At 40.8% G+C, this 19,763-nt stretch overlaps 1 protein-coding gene across 5 annotated transcripts in view; it reads right to left on the bottom strand.

Moving 5' to 3' along the window:
• Positions 1-1,303: 1,303 nt before the first annotated feature.
• PRRT1B (proline rich transmembrane protein 1B) overlaps positions 1,304-19,763 on the bottom strand; it is an 80,612-nt gene continuing 62,152 nt past the window's right edge. For all 5 annotated transcript variants that reach the window (XM_072429509.1, XM_072429510.1, XM_072429511.1 and 2 more), the window contains 2 exons: positions 5,784-5,918; positions 1,304-5,038 (listed from right to left, as the gene is read on the bottom strand). In XM_072429509.1, coding sequence (XP_072285610.1) covers positions 4,892-5,038; positions 5,784-5,918 — 282 coding nt within the window. In that variant the 3' untranslated portion in view covers positions 1,304-4,891. The remainder of the gene's footprint in view (positions 5,039-5,783; positions 5,919-19,763) is intronic.

A 19,763-nucleotide genomic window follows, 5' to 3' on the forward strand; every position in this document is an offset into this window, starting at 1 on the left:
CACGGATCAAGACATAACATTCACCATACCATAGTACCATATAACCTTTTTAACTCCTTGTTCATTAACACATACAAATTTCCTTCAATACCAACACACATTATATTTCATACACTCATATCTCTTCACACACCAACTTCCACACCGTTTCTCGCCCACCCCCACATATCTTGTGCCCCCCCTCCTCTTGTGCAGGTAACCTTAGCGGGGGACCAAGCGCCCACCCTACTGGGGTGTTGCGCACCATGCCACTATGGCAACCCCTATTTAATGTACAGCGCTGCGTAATATGTTGGCGCTATATAAATCCTGTTTATTATTATTAATATTATTAATAATAATAAAAATAATAATAATATATCTCCTGTACACCTTTCTTTGAATCCCATTTTTTCTCTTTTCCTTGACAACTGAACAATACAAGTAAGTACAACTTTTTGCTCCGATTAGACATCAATATACAAATATTTAAAGTATACAACGTCAATATGTATTTGGACATATAAAACATACTTATTGGTGGCAATACATTTATTCATTGATTTTTTTTTATGTTATTACTATTTTGTCATGTGATCATATATGAATCTGTTTATGATTTATTAGTGTCAATATTACCTTATTCTTACCTGCTGTTGTTGTTAAACATGGACTTGTCCATGAGCTAATCAAGGTTTATCCATATACTTAAATATCATTACATGGATGACTCATTTTATTGTACTTTCGTAAATACCAATAAGGACTAATGTACCTTTGGAAGGTTCTTGAATTATCTTTTGCAATATCAGTATAAGTACAATTCTTCTATGATTCAACTATCAACTTCTAAATATGTTATCTAATTTTATACATGTATATGATGTGTTTACATGCAGCCAGCAATTCAACATCCTACCTCAAGTCTGATGAAGCCGGATGAAGCACCTAGAGGCGAAACGCGTCTGAACACTAAATGTTTAATTGCAACAATTGTTTCAGGGATTTTATGACTATTCTAGTCAAACAGGTCAAGAATACCCTCCCTCACATAATTCAGCGGGGGTGACATGTAATAATTTAATTGTTAAAATACCAAAAATTGTTGTATGAATATTCTGTTTGAAGGAATTATTGTTACTTTAATATTATTTTTTTTTTTTCAATACACTGCGGCTCAGCAAATACCCTGGCTTTTTTATTCCTTTTCATTTATCAAAATTGGTATAAGGCAAGAAACCTATTGCTAGAGATTTTTTGATTAGCACTCCCCTCGTCTATTATATATGATGACTAATAGATATGATAACAAAGTAACAAAACATTATAACGCAGTAACATAACATGATATTTCAGAGACCATAAGTATGCACACACTTGCTGTACATTAGCTCATGATAGTCACATAAAACTATATATTTGTACATAACTAAAATAAAATTATTCATCAATATAGTTTGTGGTACATCACATCATAATAGATCTGACATGTGATACATGCAAAGATATACAGAGCTGCCAAGATACATAGAGATATATACAATGTATGGGTATTTGAAATGACACTTTATATCGAGGTAAGACAGTGTTACGTACTTACAAAAGGCTTGTATATATTTTTTCTTAAAAGGAAGTGCAGATTAGTAAAACCAATGGTGAGATACATAGTTTTTATGAATAGATAAGCTTCATTTTAGAATGATAGAGGGGGAAAAATTATCAAATAAGTTAGGAGAGAAGTTGACTGGTTTAAGAAGTTGTGGTACACACCACTGTACATTAAATAGATTTTGCAAATGACAAACAGATACATACAGTGACACAGAATACCCTGCCCCAAAAAGCTTACAATCTAAGAGGTGGAGGGAATATCACACAATAGGAGGGGGGGGGGGGTATAGAATGGTGGGAAGTAGAGAAAGTTTTAAGAGACAGAAGAAGATGGGTTGGCAAGTTAGAGTTTTGAGTGCACTTTTAAAGGAGCAGAAAATAGGAGCAAGCAGAATAGAATTAGGAAGACCATTCCAGAGATTGGAGCAGCTCTAGAAAAGTCTTTGAGCTGTGCATGTGACAAGGTTATGAGAGTGGAAGTCATTAGTAGGTCATTGGTGGAGTTAAGATAGCAGCTAGAAGTGTATTTTTCTACCAGGTCAGACAGGTAGGTGGTAGAGGTAGTAAATGGAAGCCAATGAAGACAACTACAATGAGAGGCAATAGAAAAGGAGTGGTGGGAAGGATGAATAAGTCTGGCTGCAGCATTCATAATAGATTGTAAAGGAGAGAGTAGGGATAGTGGAATACCAGAGAGGAGGTTGTTACGGTAGTCCAAACAAGAGATGATAATAGCTTGTAAAAGGAGTTTGGTGGTCTCTGGGGGAAGGAAAGGGCAGATTTTGGAGATGTTGTGTAGATGAAAGTGACAGGACCTGGAAATGTTCTAAATATGGGGAGTAACAGAATCGAAGGTGATGACAAGACAATGTGCCTGAGGGGAGGGATGAATAATAGTGTTGTTAACAGTTAGAAATCTGTCGGGAGGAGATGATGAGTTCTGTTTTATCCTGGTGGAGTTTCAGAAATCTGTCAGCCATCCATGATAAGATGGCTGACGGAGCATGAAACCTTATCCAGGACTGAGGGAGACTAGTAAGGGGTGGACAGAGAGATTTGAGTGTCAAATCTAAAACTACCTTTACGTGCTTCTACGAATTAATCTATACTTCAAAATACAGCTTTTTCTTAACCACATAGTTCTTCCGCAGCTGATAGAGGTGTACCTGACATCTCCAAACAATTTACTTTAGAAGGGGTGATGTCTGTCAATCAGGCCCTTTGGCTTATATCAAAGTTCTCCCTATAGGGCACAAGGACCCCCTACCCGTGATCCTACCCGCCCCATTTCTCTTATTAATCAAAATGTTAAAATTCTCTCTCAAATTTTGGCGGATCATTTAGCAAACTCGTTACCGAAACTAGTGGGCTCCGCCTAGTCTGGATTCATTTTGGGTAGAATAACTACCTATATTATTAGGAAACTACTGCTTATTCTACAACAAGCTTGTCTTCCAGACTCCTCCTTGTTGGCAACACTGTTGAAGTTCAGCGTTAAGAAGACCTTCGACAGCATTGATTGGAATTGGCTACATCTAGCATTGCAGAAATTTGGCTTTCACTGCCATATCGCTACTTTTCTACGCACTTTGCACTCCTCTCCTCAGGCTCAAATACATGTGGCAGGAGTCCTGTCTCAGGTGACCCCGTTATACAGAGGTCAGGTACACATCAGGTGCCCCTGTCTCCTTTACTACTTAATTTAGTGATAGTGCCCCTAGCCAGGTCTTTCCTACAACCTACCTTGTTCGAAGGAATCACTATCGACTGTAGGCAAGTCTGCCCTTTTTGCGGATGAAGTTTTATTGTTCCTGAACAGCCCACTAAAGACCCTGCCTAGGTTACTCCACCATATTCAAATTTTGAGAACCTTTTTGGATTTCCATATCAATTATTTGAAAAGTATTTTGTGAGATACATTTTTCAAGACCACACACCCAACTGCTCTGGTAACTTGGGTAAAACAACTTGGCCCCATGATAGCAAATCACTCTATCATATATCTAGAGGTCCAGGTCACCCAAAATGCCTCTAGAATGTACACGTTGAACTATGCCCCACTCATAACCAAAATACTATTCGAGCTTACAGCCTGGAGAACTCTCCCCATATCCTTGATGGCCAAATACCATTTAAACAAGATAATTAGTTTTGTTAAAGAATATTATACCTAATGAAAAACCTGTATGTCATCGTACTACAATCTAGAATTGTGTCTTTCCTGTGGCAAGGCAAACCACGTAAAGCCAGGTCCAAATTGACCGAGCCAAGGGTCCATTTGGGGGTAAACATTCTTGATGCAAGTAAAATTTATCTGGTTTGATGCGCCACATCAAGGCACGCCACATTCCAGTATACTGCTGTTACACTGGAATCTTTGATGGTGCAGCCATGGTCCTTATTGGGCATACTGCATACTCCACTCAATTGATCCCACCCACCATTAGCAAAAACTTACTATTTAGGGACACCCTGTGGGCATGGCAAGAAGTTAAGAAACTTCACAAAGGTTTTTTTAGGGTTACTCCAACCATGGCCATATATATTTGCTCTAGCTTCCCGCAAGGCTCACAATTTGAAGCATATTGAACATGGGTGAGCCGTAGTGTATCGTGCCTCATTCCTCACCTTTTTTATCATGATACCATTTATTCAAGATTCAATCAAATATCCCCTTTTTTTTCACACGCGCCATGAAATACATACAAAAAGTATTTTTAAAATAAGGCATAAAATAATGCCTTCACCCCAGCTCAGCAGACCTCTTAACCAGGAAAAGTAAATGACACAGTGCAAAGAGACAAACTAGGAGACCATTGTATGCCTGGATATGAAAGGTATATTTGGGTTTTCCTAGGCAGCAGACAATGTTTAGACTTCGTATACCGGTCCAGGGTCAGAGTGGCCCAAGAAAGAACCAGAAAAAGCCCTTTGGTGGGCCTCAATCATATGACCCCCAAAATATTTTTTGTGTTCCTACTGGCCCCCTGGTCCCTAGTGCCTCACTAGGCCAGGAGAGTTCCCACTACCTCTGGTATGGCCCAGATCACTAAAGGCGTAGGTAAAGTAAATGGGAAAAAAAAAAAAAGTATATTTTTATTTTTAATGTTTTCTGTACATATAAACTATTTTCTTTTTCCCAAATCAGCACAATCAGTTCCAGGCTATGTCTTATAATGTGCTGTGAGAGCCCGTAAACCTGATGGAGGTGAGATAGATTTCGCAGGGGGGTCCATTGTTGAAGGTTCTGGGGCAGATCTAAGGTGTGCAGGCTTCCTGGACTTTCGTTCCTTTCATTTATTCAGAGGAAGATAGCGACCACCACATATATAATCCAGCTGACCGACACAAAGACTCCAAAGAGTAGGCTGAAGAGCATGAGGGATCTGGCCTTGCGGGAGGCTTCCTGAGCCTGCAGGATATCCCCTCTACTCAGAGCAGTTCTGGTCTACAAATAACAAAAAAAGATTAGATCAGTATTAAAATGTATTGTACTTGCAAAGCAAAGGTTTTGTTTACAATGACCAATCAATTCTGCGAATGATATGTGGCGTGATTTGTCCAGCTTTGCACAAAGATTTAATAATGTCATATATGCAAAAAGAAAATATAGAGAAAAACAGTTATAGCTATTTTTAAGTTTAAAGGCAAAGGTTTACCTTACTGTGCACCACCTCTAATGCAAATCCTGCCTTTCTCACTGGAGGAAAGGCTTGAAATGTTGATGGTGATAACAGGGCAGAAAGAAGCTCTGTCAATTATTCGGGTGATGTCAATGGAGAAGACAACTTCCTAGTCATCACCCACATATCTGTCTCCTCCTCTCTACAGATCCCTCCTCTTCCCCTAAGAACTTTTAAAAGACAGTTACTGAAAGCTTTGACGTCACAGATAATAAATGCTTAGATTGCTGCTTTTTACTTTATGAATAAACAAAATATAATGATTATTGGATTATGCTTGGTGAAAGGAAGATTACAGTTTATTTTTAAGCTCTGTATCCAGGTGGAAGAGGTACTCTAAACTAGGAATTTGATGACCTTCTAGCCTGAAAGATATCCCCTATTAGGATATGCATTTCACAGAATGTGTTCCATAGTTTTAACCCTTCTCTATTCAAAGAAAAAGATGTTGACTGGCATTCTACTTTAAAAGACACAAAGCTGTTATGATGACCAGTTGTCGAATCTCACCTCATGAGAGTAGACCACAGCAATTATGCCGGTTAGGAAACAGCAGAAGAACATGACCAGCACAGACTCCACCATATAATCCTTGGTCCTCACTTCTGGCTGGGGAGGCTGCGGAATTCCCATCGATACATCATTCTGCAAAGAACAGAGTATCAGTCAAATCAGTCAAGGAAATCATTACACCCATCATCCTGGCATAGAAAGTTGTGTAAGTACAGAATTGTATGAATATCATCACTGCTCATACTACATACATAAATATTACATTTTGTTAACTATATGTAGTCATTATAATTATTTTTTTTTTGTATCACATGCCCATATTTATATTTTCCTCACATTTACAAGAAAATATTAAACAATAGCAGTGCTAGAAAGGTGAACTATATAGATCTAGACAAATCTTCACTTGACATCCCATCACTTTATGTGTCATGCTGACTCTTTACCCATCAATGAATGAGACGTAAAATCCAAAATGTAGCAGTCACTGAAACATGTATTGGCTAAAAGAGGATTTCATCCTACTTTGGAGACATTTCCTCTTACTGTTGTGTGTCCAGGACAGGATGTGTAGGGAAAACTCCCTAATAGGACAACAAAGTACCTAACATGTACAATAAACTATTTCCTATTACTTTCTCTTAAGACATTTTTTAACATTATACACTTTACAAAATCCAATATTTTTCTGTAGCTTTTTAAAAATAAAAGTATTTCTTTACTATGTTTAATTATACCTTGGTTTGTGTATCAGATATATATGTTATTTAGCCTTAAAAATGGGGCTTAATTTGGTTCAAATTGAAATAATGTCATTTTTGTTGGCTAAGTCATGCCTGTTTTCTTCATGGTGAGGAAAGCAGCAATTTCTCCCCATCCAAACTAATAAAAACAATTACAGGGACAATGCAGCAGACATAGCCGAGCTCAGTAGGGCTCACAGGGTTACAGCTTCTTGGAGACTTTCCAGAGCTACTTCATTTAGATATAAATAATTCACAGGTTTTCTGGAAAAAACGAACTGCACCAAGTCTACCAATTATCTTATTTCTTTGTCTTTCCACATAGGACATGCAAAGGGCAAACTTCACCATGACTCATTGAAAGTAGATGAGGATTTTTGCTGAGTCTTGAAGTTAATTATTTTTGTACTTCTGTTATGTTTTGTGGATGACTGAATTATGTTGAAACTATTTGTATTCTTCTTATCAGTAAACTAACGTCCGCTCCCCCCTTTTTGCCTTGAAACTCTCCCTTTCCTCCCTACAGCCATTTATCCGTTCCCTTGACAAAAATATCTTGTTCTAAGAGAACCACAAGGACGTTTGTCATGTCTGCTAATTGTCTGTAGTCATGTGATCATGCACTGATCATGCCTTTGAACTGTTATTTAAACTGTGTGCAAACAATAAAGTTTTGAAAGTGATCTAACCACACATTGAGTTGTCTGTTACACTCTTCCAGCGCTGTAAACAGAAGCTATTAGAAAGAGGGACAATTGATCTGGGATCAATAGGAGATCATCTTAACAGTTTGGCATCAGAAGTGGGTTATCTTTAGGATAGTAGGATCCCTACAGAGATAGTGTCCCTGTAGATATCTTACAAACCTAAGCACTGTGGCAGTGTAGACTCCCTCATAGAAGGACTGGGTCCTTAGTTAGGAAGATTTGGGAATTCTTTTATTGAATTTGTGCACACTGATGGCGTCTGATAATGTATAGAGTATAAGAATTTTAATGTCAATAATTTAGAAATGTAATAGATATTGTATTTAACCACCTAGCCGTTAAGCCCGACCTTCGTACGGGCAAAAAAAAGTGGCTAGGATGGTTAACCCCGAGATTTCCCATCCCCACTTACCTGGTCCCCCTGTGCTCATCCAGCGTTGTTTTCGTATTCCAGCGTCGTCCTCCGTCCCGCGTCGTCCGTCGATCTCCCACTCCAGCGTCGGGTGCCAGCGGGACCGGTAAGATGCCGGCTGGCATCTTGTGTTCCGCCGGCCGGCATCTTGTGTTCCGCTGGCCGGCTTCTTACCTGGTCCCGCTGATCGTCCCACGTCCTTCTTGTTCCAGCGCGGGGTGCCTTCTGAAACAAGAAGCCGTCCGGCGGAGAAAAATAAAACCGAACGGCTTCTCCCTGCGTGCGTGATGACGTCGTAATTTTTTTTTTAAATGATTGTGTGTTTCAAACATTTTTTATATTCATAATATCTACTAGAACCCCTGTTCGGACATATTTCTGTAAGAAGTTACAGGTCTACATTTAAAAAAAAAAATTCATGAAAAACAATGGATCACTTTTGGTACAGAAATCTAGACCTCAGTGTAACGCTCAGGAGGTTAAGATAAGTTAGTACTAATCTAGTTGCCAAGGTGAGGTTGGGTCAATCCTCACTGCAGTGGTTGCCTCTGGCAAACAGTAACATGACCTAAGCTGCGTTTTGGTAAGCGGTCTTGGGAACAAGACGTCAGCAAGCACTGCAGCTACCAACTGTACAATCACTGTGTACAACCGTCTGATATTTATACTGTAATTTATACTGCAACTATAGGAAATTCCCAAGGTAAGGGGAATTCCACAAAGGAGGAACAGCTCCCAGATCCACAAAAAAAACATGTAAAAAAACGCATTAAAATCAGACAGAAACAAAAACCCACAGCCATGTCACCCAGTGATGAGGATATTCCTTATAATATTCCAGGAGGAAACTCCTGTTGATTTTGTTAACCGCAGAGCAAGAGACTATTACACTGACCCTTTTACATTACATTTGAAAAATGGCACTGAAAACTTGAAATGCCTTGACCCCTTCCCACTAGAAGGATCATTCTCCAAATTCCATATTAGTTGTATCTTAGGAATGTGTCTCAGTAATCGAGACGGATGGGGATATAAATTAGATCCACGAGTTCCCGAGTGGGACCGGCAATACATGAAGGCTTGCGGAGAGGTCTAGTATACTTTGAAAATGTATTGGAAAGATTACCCCGTAAATAGAAAGCTGTTGCTCAAATCATATCCTCTATTCAACCCTCATATACACCTCTATAGCCACAACTAACAGTGAAACACAAAGGAGAACACAGGAGGATGAGAATTACGAGGACGATATCTGTCTAATACAGTCCGTGCAGCAACAAACGATTACACAGGATTCCCCCTCAGCCCCTCCTCTTCTTACCAAAACAAAGACCAAGCAGTCACAGATATTATTACCACCACCCAATAGTCCTACATCACTCAGCAGCAGCGGCTACACATCATCCGCTGTTGTGTACTTAACCCCAAAAGCCTATGTGGGACCAAGTGCATAATGAATTTGTTAGGATACATGAAGATAGAAAATCAATGGCCACAGCATTATCATTCAAACAGAAAGCAGGAGAAACGGTATGAAACGTGATTATGCTCGAAGGTTTAGGACAGTGTGGAAGGAAGAGGCAGATCTAGGATTAGAAGGAGATTTGAATGTTACGCAGTTATGGATTAATGGATCAATCCCTGAACAAGCTAAAACTGCCAAAATGATTATTGATAATTGGTGCACATTACCCCCGCAGGATATAATGGGACGATTGTTAACTAAAGACATGACAGGATGTTTTGAAATAACTAAACCGTCAAAACCCCATGTGCAGGGACTCCATTATTCAGGAAAACCTGGAGGGTACAGAGGAAAAAGTAGAGGCTGAGGAGGTAGACAGGACAGGAATGACAAAAGAGGATATTGAAGATATTAGAAGGAATCAAGCATGTTTTGCCTGTGGACAGGATGGTCATTGGGCCAGGGATTGCCCTACACACCAACAGCAGTCAGTACAACAGCAACCACATAGCACGCCAATGCAGCCACATTCAATGGGGAGGCAAACCACATCAAGCATAGGGATGCCCACAGGAAGACTCCACCACCACTATGTTACAATTTCCTGACCAGGCTGATGAAAACCCAATAATCACATTAAAGGTAAGACAGTTCCTGATAGACTTCTTAGTAAACACAGGAGCAACTTGTTCTGTCCTCCGATCCTGGTCAGGTCCATCTACACCTGGTGGGCCCTCTGTGGGAATAAACGGAGTCATCACCCCTATAGGACACACACTTCATATTCCTATATGTACAGTACATGGAGAATACATTACACATCACTCATTCAAGGTATTACCTAGTTGTCCAGTTAACTTGTTAGGAAAAGACCTGATAGGATCTCTGGGAATGTCACTGGTTGTTGACCCAAAGGGAGGTTAATGTCAATACAACCTTGACAACCCTGATTAATGTCAATACAACCTTGCAACTGCCCTTATTGGATTTTCCAGTTCCTGACAGCCCATGGTCCACTGGACCATATGACATGGGATTCCTGGACTGCATTCCATATATAACACTTACAAAACCACATCAACCAATATACCAAAAGAAGTATCCTTTAGCTAAAGACAAGGAAGATTTGTTAGCACCCAGGATTCAATTTTTCTGCCAGCAACGCATACTTAAGAAAACCTGCTCTCCTTACAATACTCCAGTAAATCCTGTCAAAAAGACTGATGGCTCATACAGTTTTACACAGGATCTCAGGGCCATCAATCAGATTGTAGCTCTTCGGGGCAGGGTCCTCTCCTCCTGTATCACTGTCTGTATTAGTCTGTCATTTGCAATCCCCATTTAATGTACAGCGCTACGTAATATGTTGGCGCTATATAAATCCTGTTTATTAATAATAATAATCAATGAGCTGGTTACGGCCCTGACATCAGTCATGTTAGATCTTACTACCATCCTTACAGCAGTACTGCCTGAGACCCAATTTTACAGTGTTATTGATTTGTGCCAATGCATTTTTCTCCATACCATTATCACCTGAGACTCAGCCCCTTATGGCTTTCATTTTCATGGAACAGCAGTACACCTGGTGTCGCTTGCCCTAGGGTTTTGTTGACTCACCCGCAGTTTTCTCAATTGCCCTCCAGCAGGTCCTTGCCAACTGGCAGCCGCAGCATGGTTCCACTTTACTATGTGTTGATTTATTGTTGTGTAGCCCGTCACAGGAGGCATGCCAGAAGGATACTGTTTCATTGTTGTGTTTTTTGGGAAAGGAAGAACAGAGGGAGTCACATAAAAAAGTTCAGTTCTGTCTACAACAAGTCACATTCCTGGGAATGCTCTTAACCCCAGGATCCCGGCTGCTAGCCTCCAGCCGTGTACATGCCATTACCAGTCTGCCTTGCCCACAGACAAAGAAACAGCTGCTCAGCTTTCTTGGCATGATCAATTTTTTCAGAAACTGGATTCCTGACTGCTCGTATTGGGACTTACAGCTCCATCCCAGTACCACCCCCAGTGCCCCTAACAACATTCAATGGTCTGATGAAATGGCTAAAGCATATGTGGTATTAAAAGAATCTCTGACCTCTGCCCCTGCATTGGGAATGCCAAATTTCAATGTACTATTTGTATTGTTTGCAAGAGAAAATTGTAAAACCATGGATGCTGTGCTTGCTCAGATGCATGGAGGTAAATTGAGGACTGTGGCATATGTCTCTAAGACACTGACTGTTACTGTGCAAGGCATTCCAGCCTGTCTGCGTGTGCTGGCAGCGTGTGCAATGGCTGTAGAAAGTGTCTCACTTCTAACTTTGGGACATGGGATGATACTTTACACATCCCATGCTGTACTACACTTGCTTAAGAATTTACCCACTCAACACATAACAGCACAAAGGTTGTCTGGTTATTAAGTTATCCTAACACCCACTGCAGGATCAGGTGTAAAATATGCTCCTGCTAACAGCGGTCCTGTCGCTGTTCCCTAATGCCCTCTTGAGTCCTAAAGGGCCAGAAGATGAAATACCAGAGTCACACTCATGTATCACTGAAATACATAACACATCAACACCACATTCAGCTGAAAATGTTTTTGTAGATGGGTCTTGTTCGCGACCCTCTGACAAAACTTATTTAGTTAGATATGCCATCAGCTCCCTGACACAGACCTTGATGCCCCCCAACTCTCTGTTAACTCTTCTCAAGCCGCAGAATTGATAGCACTCACCAGAGCCTGTGAAATTATGGAAGGAAAAGCTAGAACCATATATTTACCGACTCCCGCTATGCATTTGGAGTCATACATAATTTTGGAGCCATCTAGCAGCGAAGAGGTTTTACCACAGCTGATGGAAAACCCATTCAGCACTCTGCATTATTTCAAAACTTTTACTAGCCATTCACCTCCCCAATCAAATAGCCATTGTTAAATGTGAAGCACACATTTTTTCCAATTCCTTCAATGGCAGGGGCAACAGACTAGCAGATTTTCATGCCAAAGCCGCTGCTCAGTCTACCATACCCACCACTAATCCCCCCAAAACACATCTCTGCTCGCCATCCCAGCTTCCACTAAAACCAACACACTTCTAACACAATTAGAGTCCTTTGCCACTTCAAAGGACATTGAATTCTAAGAAAAGGAAGGATTGACTTTGGATTCCTTTGGAATCCGGTCAAAAGGAGGAATAGTAGGGTCGCTCCAAATAGCAGAACCCCTCATTGTTTTTGAAATCCACGGTATAGCACACAAAAGCATTAAAACCACAACACAAGAAATAAACAAGCAATTTTGTGCCCATAATTTAAAGGAACATACACAAGCCATACTTTCCCGTTGTTTAACATGTGCTAGAAATAACGTGCAAGGAAAGAAAGCAGGACAACACGAACATTTTTACACAGGGTCCATTTCAAGAATTAAAATTTGACTTCACACACATGCTTCCAACGGATGTCAGATAATGTTAGTTATTACAGATAGTCTCAGCAGATGGGTAGAAGCTTTTGTAGTCAGGAAAGAAAATGCAAGGACAGTAGCTAAGATATTATGCAAGGAGATCATCCCCCTATTTGGATGCCCAGTGAGAATAGGCTCAGACAATGGCACTTCATTCACTTCTAAAGTAGATTTCAAAAATGATGAACATAGAATTGAAGTTCCACATCCCATATCACCCCCAGAGTGCTGGAGTAGTAGAAAGGATGACTAGGACATCGAAAGACAAAGTTATGAAAGCAACTGGAGGGACATTCCATAAGTGAGACCAATACCTACCAGCCAAGCTAGCAGAAATAAGAATGACACCCAATCCAGTTAATAAGCTATCACCCTTTGAAATTTTAATGGGACGTCCATTCCCCACCCCTTGGGCCAAAGAACCCCTTATCTTACTACCAAGAGACTTACAACAAATTGTAGCTAAGTTAATTGAAAAATTGAACAGCAACTACAGAGATATCTCTCTCTCTTTTTCTCTCCCTACTGATGAACCGATGCACCCATTCAAGCCCAGAGACATAGTGTTGGTTAAAGCTGTGCACAAGCACAAATCCTTGGATCCGTTGTTTGGACCTCCGGTCACGCCATCACAACCAAGCCATCACTAGAACATCTGTGCTGACCAGTGGAGGACCCACCTGGATACACGCTTCAACAGTAAAGAAGGCACGGCGGATCCAGCGCCAGGATGATGCTTCTCGATCCACAAGTACCAGCCCGGATGCTTGTTTGCAGTTTTGGAGCCCTGATGGTCATATTCTGCCTTGTTTGGGTCACAACAACTTGCCACTATCACCCCCAAGATTTGCCCTTCATTTGTCTCCAACCAAGCCAAGATCTACTCTACCCTGTCTATGCACTGGCGAGGATGTGAGTATAGTGACTGGACTGACTTCTGTGGTAACATATGGGAACGTCTTGCCAAAGAAATATATAAAAGCTCTAGTTTTTGCTTAACTGATATGCATAGTACTCAAGATATGTTAACTTCTTGTTTGATTGCTGTCGCTACTCCAGTCAACATACTGCTTAGAGTCTTTAGCAAAATCTACAATGACACTGATATTACTGAAAGTGATATATGTTTACTTCATAACCCGTATAACTTTTGCAGCAACTGTAAAACCTATCATTCCCTGGAAAAATGTCTGATATTTACACATACTATAAATATTACCCAGGGAGATGTATGTTACTGTTTGACTTGTAACCCCTCTGAAATATCCCACTGTGATAGTACTACAGAGAATCACTCAGCTTCCTCAAGTTATATATGCCCAAGAACCTGAAGCTGTCTATTTGTATGTAAAGAAACAGAGGTATGAGGTCAAGTAGTTATCCTTTGTTGAAGGATAAAAAGAGGGAAATGAAAGTAGATCAGGAATTTTGCTGAGTCTTGAAGTTAATTATTTTTGTACTTTTGTTATGTTTTGTAGATGATTGAATTATGTTGAAACTAGTTGTACTCTTCTTATCAGTAAACTAACGTCTGCTCCCCACTTTTTGCCTTGAAACTCCCCCTTTCCTCCCTACGGCCATTTTTCCGTTCTCTTGACAAAAATATCTTGTTCTAAGAGAACCACAAGGACATTTGTCATGTCTGCTAATTGTCTGTAGTCATGTGATCATGCACTGATCATGCCTTTGAACTGTTATAAAAACTGTGTGCAAACAATAAAGTTGTGCTCTAAAGTGATCTAACCACACATTGAGTTGGGTGTGTTACACTCTTTCAGCGCTGTAAACATCAATCAGGGATCAATAGGAGATCGCTCTGACACTCATGATAATCATGAGTATACAAATGGTTTGATCCTGGATTCTAATGATCAGCATCCCATCAATGCAGTTTAAAAAGTTGTTTTCTACACAATACTTATTTTGTCCTGTAATATTTTTTATGTTTATTTCACAAATATAAATATTGCATAGATTTGAGTTTTATAATTTTACTAAAATTAACCTACAATTCTGGACTCCAGGCAGATATAAAAGACACACATTAATTCAATTGTATTTTTAAATACATTTTTGCAATACAGCTGTTGTATATATCTCAGTCTGACATGGTATCAACATCTTGCAATTCCCTATAGCAACGGTCGGCAGCGGGAAAATTTGGGTGATCCGCAGCTCTGGCCGGTGCACCCCCCTGTGGGGTCAGAAGAAGGGCCCTGCTGGAAGGGGGGGCTGACCAGCCAGAGCTGCGGGCCATGTTCCCCGTCCAGATCGCAGGCTCAGGGAAGTGGGTGGGTTGTTTCTCAGGACACAACCTGCCCACTCCCCCATCACAGGCTCAGAACTGTGATAGAGTGTGCAGGTTCTGGCATCATAACGTCACTCAGGGGGAAGTTTATTTCCCTTTGAGTGACACCCGACTGCCCAGAGTTGGTAAATTTATTGGTCCAAAAAACTTGGCAACCTGCGCCTATAGAGCAGCACTATGTGGGGAGGAAGGGGCAGGACTTAGAAGTAAATCAGTATGTGCAAGAAATAGGCTGTGTAAATCCCAGAAATGGATGGACGTAAACACAAATCCTCTGGTAAAACAGATCCAATATATGTGCCATATATTTTTGTGTAAGTGGTTGCCTGGACTTCAGCTGTAAATATTGCGAGCTTAAATATAAATCCATTTCATGGATCATTATTTTATAATCCTTCTTTTCCTGCAGTCTGCAATAAAAACTCCATAGAAAAACTCTATAGACAAAGGGTAGTTATACTTTTAGGGGCACATGAAATATTATGTCTATAATATACCACAGGTGGTAATGTCAGCAGTTCCAGCAATAAAATCTTAATTAGCTAATTAAAAAGATAAAGTAAAATGCAAAGAGATGAAAATAGACCATCCATTAGGTCCAATTTGCAGCATAATGGGTTTACTACAAGTCCAGAGAGTTTCTGAAAGTTTCTGAAATTATTAAAAATTTTTTTGAAGGACTCATAATGCCATCTGACCTTTCAGCTGTGGCTAGCAGGGTTGGAATAGGTAATAATAGGCGCTTCATTATATGTCAGCCCCAGCACAATAAAATGGTGAGTTCCCAGCAGCCAGTTGTCAATGTGTTTTGGAGTCATTTCCAACAAGCTGATGCCTCTGTAGAGAAAGATTCATGGTCTAAACTGTACTATATTTTTTTGAATTACTGTGGTAGTACCGCCAACCCCTATTCACAGTTCATATTCTGAGTATGACAACCACCCTAAGGCAATTCCCCCTTGCCCACTTTCATTGTTTTTTTTTTTATTGCAATTTATTAGGATGCACAGTGTAAACAAGGAAAGCTGCCCTATGTTTCCAACAGCATGGTAAAGTAGTGCACCAAAGTACTAAGTTTTTATCTTCCTATTGCCATAATTGCTATTAAATTTAGGCATTATCCTGGTAGCTGTATGCAACTGCTTCTCATGTTCCCTCTTCATCCTCCTCCTTTTATATTTCAAAATTTTTATTAAAGTTTTCAGAAAAATAAATCAACAAAAATAGTGCTATTACAGCAAACAAAGACATATTGTATGTGCACATACCTTTAAAACACAGAACACTGCAAACAGTGCCCAAACAAAAGTATTTGCCACATCCAAGTATACATTAAGTATGAGACACATTAGAAACAGATGTGATTATACCGGGGAGGGAGAAAACGACATTAATAAACCGTGTTTGAACAGTGCATGAACAAATCTTAAGACAAGGAAAACAACACACATAAAACAAAAATCCAAAACCACAAAGGAAGGGAAAAGGGGAGGTAAAGGAAGTTTGAAAAGCGAACTTGACCAGTTCGCTATACCCAAAATCAATGGTACAAAGATCATCAGCTATGTACTGTTGAAAGAAATCCAAGGCTCCGAAATATCATCAAATTTGTCCAAAGAGTTCTTTAGGGTATGAGTAAGTCTATCATTCACCATAATCCAATTTAATTTGGTGACAATGGGATCCAGAGTTATCGAGGGTGACTTCCAGGCTTTAGCCAGTGAAATTCTGCCAGCCAGTAAGATTAATTTGATCAGTTTCATTGTTGGTCTAGGGAGGGACACAGCAAGCTTGTTAAACAGGGCTGCCTCCACTGTGCTACGAATCTCCTACTTTAAAGTTCTGGAAATCAATCCAAATACCTCGTCCCAAAATATGTCCCACCACTAATTCCAATGTGGTACCCAGTTCAGATTCCCAGTCTAACATATATTGTAGTTTGCTGGCAGGGGAAACTAGGCCTGAGTAAATGACAGAAATTTGTCCTCTGGTGGAGGCTATTGAGGAGCATGTGCTTTCGAATGGGGAGAAGCGCATGGGTCTCGGGGCCTGTCTAATTATCGTATTGATATATGAAGTCAATTATCTATAGCGAAAATGTTCTGTTGAAGGAATTTCAAATTTACTGGTCAAGTGGTCCCATGTAAAGACTGCGCGAACATCTATCAAATCTTTCACTCGTCTAAAGCCCTTGGAGAACCACCAATTAAAGTTAATTGGGTGTTGGCCCGGCGGAAAATCCGGGTTATTCCAGAGTGGGGTTAAAGGTTTATGACGGGAGGATAGTTTCGGGTGATTGCTGAATTTATCCTGGATGGAGTGAGACAGAGCCGGAAATTTTATAAGTCCTCTTGGACTTTTTCTGCGCCACATAAGAGATTCTATGGAGCCCAGAAAGCCATCCTGGTTCTCTATCTCAACCCATTGAGGTCGGGCTCAATGCAAATAGCCTAGCAAACGTTGTGCCACCTGCGCCGCCACAGTAATATTTTAAATTGGGTACCCCGAGGCCTCCCATGCGCTTAGGAGCAAATAAGGTATCTTTTCGAATTCTGGCCTTTTTCCCTGCCCAGATAAACCTCATTATTCTAGACTGGGGGAGTACAATCTCCTTCGTAGGAACCTGAGTAGGGAGAGTGCAAAATAGATAAAGTAGTCTAGGGAGTAGATTCATTTTGATAGCAGCAATCCGTCCCAGCCATGATGGAGGGGAGAGGGACCACCTCTGGAGATCCCCGTAAAGTTTTTTAAATAGGGGCGTATAGTTAAGTCTGTAGAGGCTACTGTATGCAGGGGTCAACTGGATACCTAGATACTGAATAGAGTCCTTATGCCAGCTGAAGTCAAATTTTTCCTTAATCGCTGGCAGCATCCCTATGGGATTATTTATATTGAGGGCCTGAGACTTAGCATTATTTACCCGTAGGCCTGAACAGAGCGAAAAATCATCCAAAAGTTTCAGTAGGTTGGGCAAGGTAGTAATTGGGGAGGTGATAAACATCAAAATATCGTCAGCAAAGAGGGCACATTTGTGTTCAACCTGACCACAACTAATTCCTTTGATGTTAAGTTCCAGTCGCATGGCTATCGCAAGAGGTTCAATTGCCAAAGCAAACAAAAGTGGTGAGAGAGGACATCCCTGTCTGGTCCCCCTTCTAATTGGGATTGCTTTAGAAAAAAAAAACCCTAACGATATTTTCGCTTCTGGGGAGTCATAAAGAGCTAGCAACAAATTAGTAAAGTGGGCGCCAAAGTCCATTCTGGAGAGAACCGGAAATAGGTATCTCCAGGATAAAGCCTTTTGGAGGTCTAGGGAAAGCAACATAGCCTGACGAGGGAGGCCCCCGTCCCAGCTGGAGTTAACCACCGAAATGAGGTCAATAGCCCTTCTCGTTTGATCGGGGGCCTGCCTATGTTGCTAAAAAGCCCGCCTGGTCCGGATGGATATACGCCCCTAAAAAGGAGCCCAGTCGGGTTGACATGATCTTCGTCAGAATTTTAAGGTCACAATTAATCAAAGAAATGGGCCTATAATTGGCTACTTCTGATGCATCCTTTCCCGGTTTAGGGATCACACTATTAAATGCTCTATTGGCATCCCCCAATAGAGAGTTCCCCTCCCGCAGATAATTAAAAAATGCAACCAGATGCGGCGCCAGTACTGGGCCGAATGTTTTGTAGTACAAATTGGGAAAACCATCCGGGCCAGGTGAACTGCCCAATTTGAGGAATCTAAGAACCCCATTCAATTTCTCAATTGTGAATGGTCGTTCCAGGATAGCTTTATGTTTAGGATGCAGTTTGGGAAGGTCAATCTCACCAAGAAACCCTTCACTTCCTGCTCTGGAAACTGAGACCTCGGAACTGTATAAACGACCGTAATAATCCTCAAAAGCGGCCAATATTTTTTCTGGGTTTTGTGATAACCTACCATCTTTGACCTTAATTTTAGGAAGAGCATGGGTCTTAGGCCTAGGGTTAAGTTTAATAACCAATAGGCTGCTCGGTTTGTCACTCCACAGAAAAAATTTGTGAGCTGCTCAGCGTATTGATTTTTCTGCCCTAGTTGTTAAAATCAAATTGAGTTCGGTGCGTTTGGCCTCCAGCTGGGACTTCAGCCCAGGGAGGGGGGTGTTTTTGTGTTGCCGCTGCAATCTGTGCAATCAAATTATTATTTGCCCTTTGACGTGAGGCTCCTATTTTTATCAACTCCCCCCTAATGTAAGCTTTATGGGCTTCCCAATTGACAGCTGGGGATGTGTTGCTCGCAACATTAATCTGAAAATAGCCGCTTAACAGCGATTCTATCTCCCCTCTTACCAATGTATCTGAGACAAAGCTTTCATTAAATCTCCAGCGGAATCTGACTTGAGGCCGGCTAAAACCCGTCAGATACAGTGCTAAGGGGCAAAAATTCAGGCAAAATTCAGGCCCCAAGTATGTTAGGGAGCATTTGAGACTGAACAAACCCATGATCAATACGGGAATATTGGTTATGGGCCGCCGAAAAGTAGGTATAGTCCCTGACTGATGGATTCATTTCCCGCCAACAATCTATAAGGTCATAGTTTCTCAGCAAGAGAGAAAAGCCATGACTTTTTTTCGGAGGATCCCTATATCTGCTTAATTTGGATTTATCCAGGATATGATCCAGAGCCAGATTAGAATCGCCTAACAGGTTAAGAGAACCCTTCACTTTAGGGCAAATCTCGCTCAGAAAGGCATGGAAAAATGCCAATTGACCCTCATTGGGCGCAAAGTACGATACTACTGTAATTAGCTGTAAACCCACATAACCAACCACCACCAGAAATCTGCCCCCTGGGTCCCTAAAGACCTTTTGAGGTGCAAAGTTCAAGCTCTTTCGAAAACACAAAAGGAC

The sequence above is a fragment of the Pyxicephalus adspersus genome, chromosome Z (assembly GCF_032062135.1).
Source record: "Pyxicephalus adspersus chromosome Z, UCB_Pads_2.0, whole genome shotgun sequence".
NCBI lineage: Eukaryota > Metazoa > Chordata > Amphibia > Anura > Pyxicephalidae > Pyxicephalus > Pyxicephalus adspersus.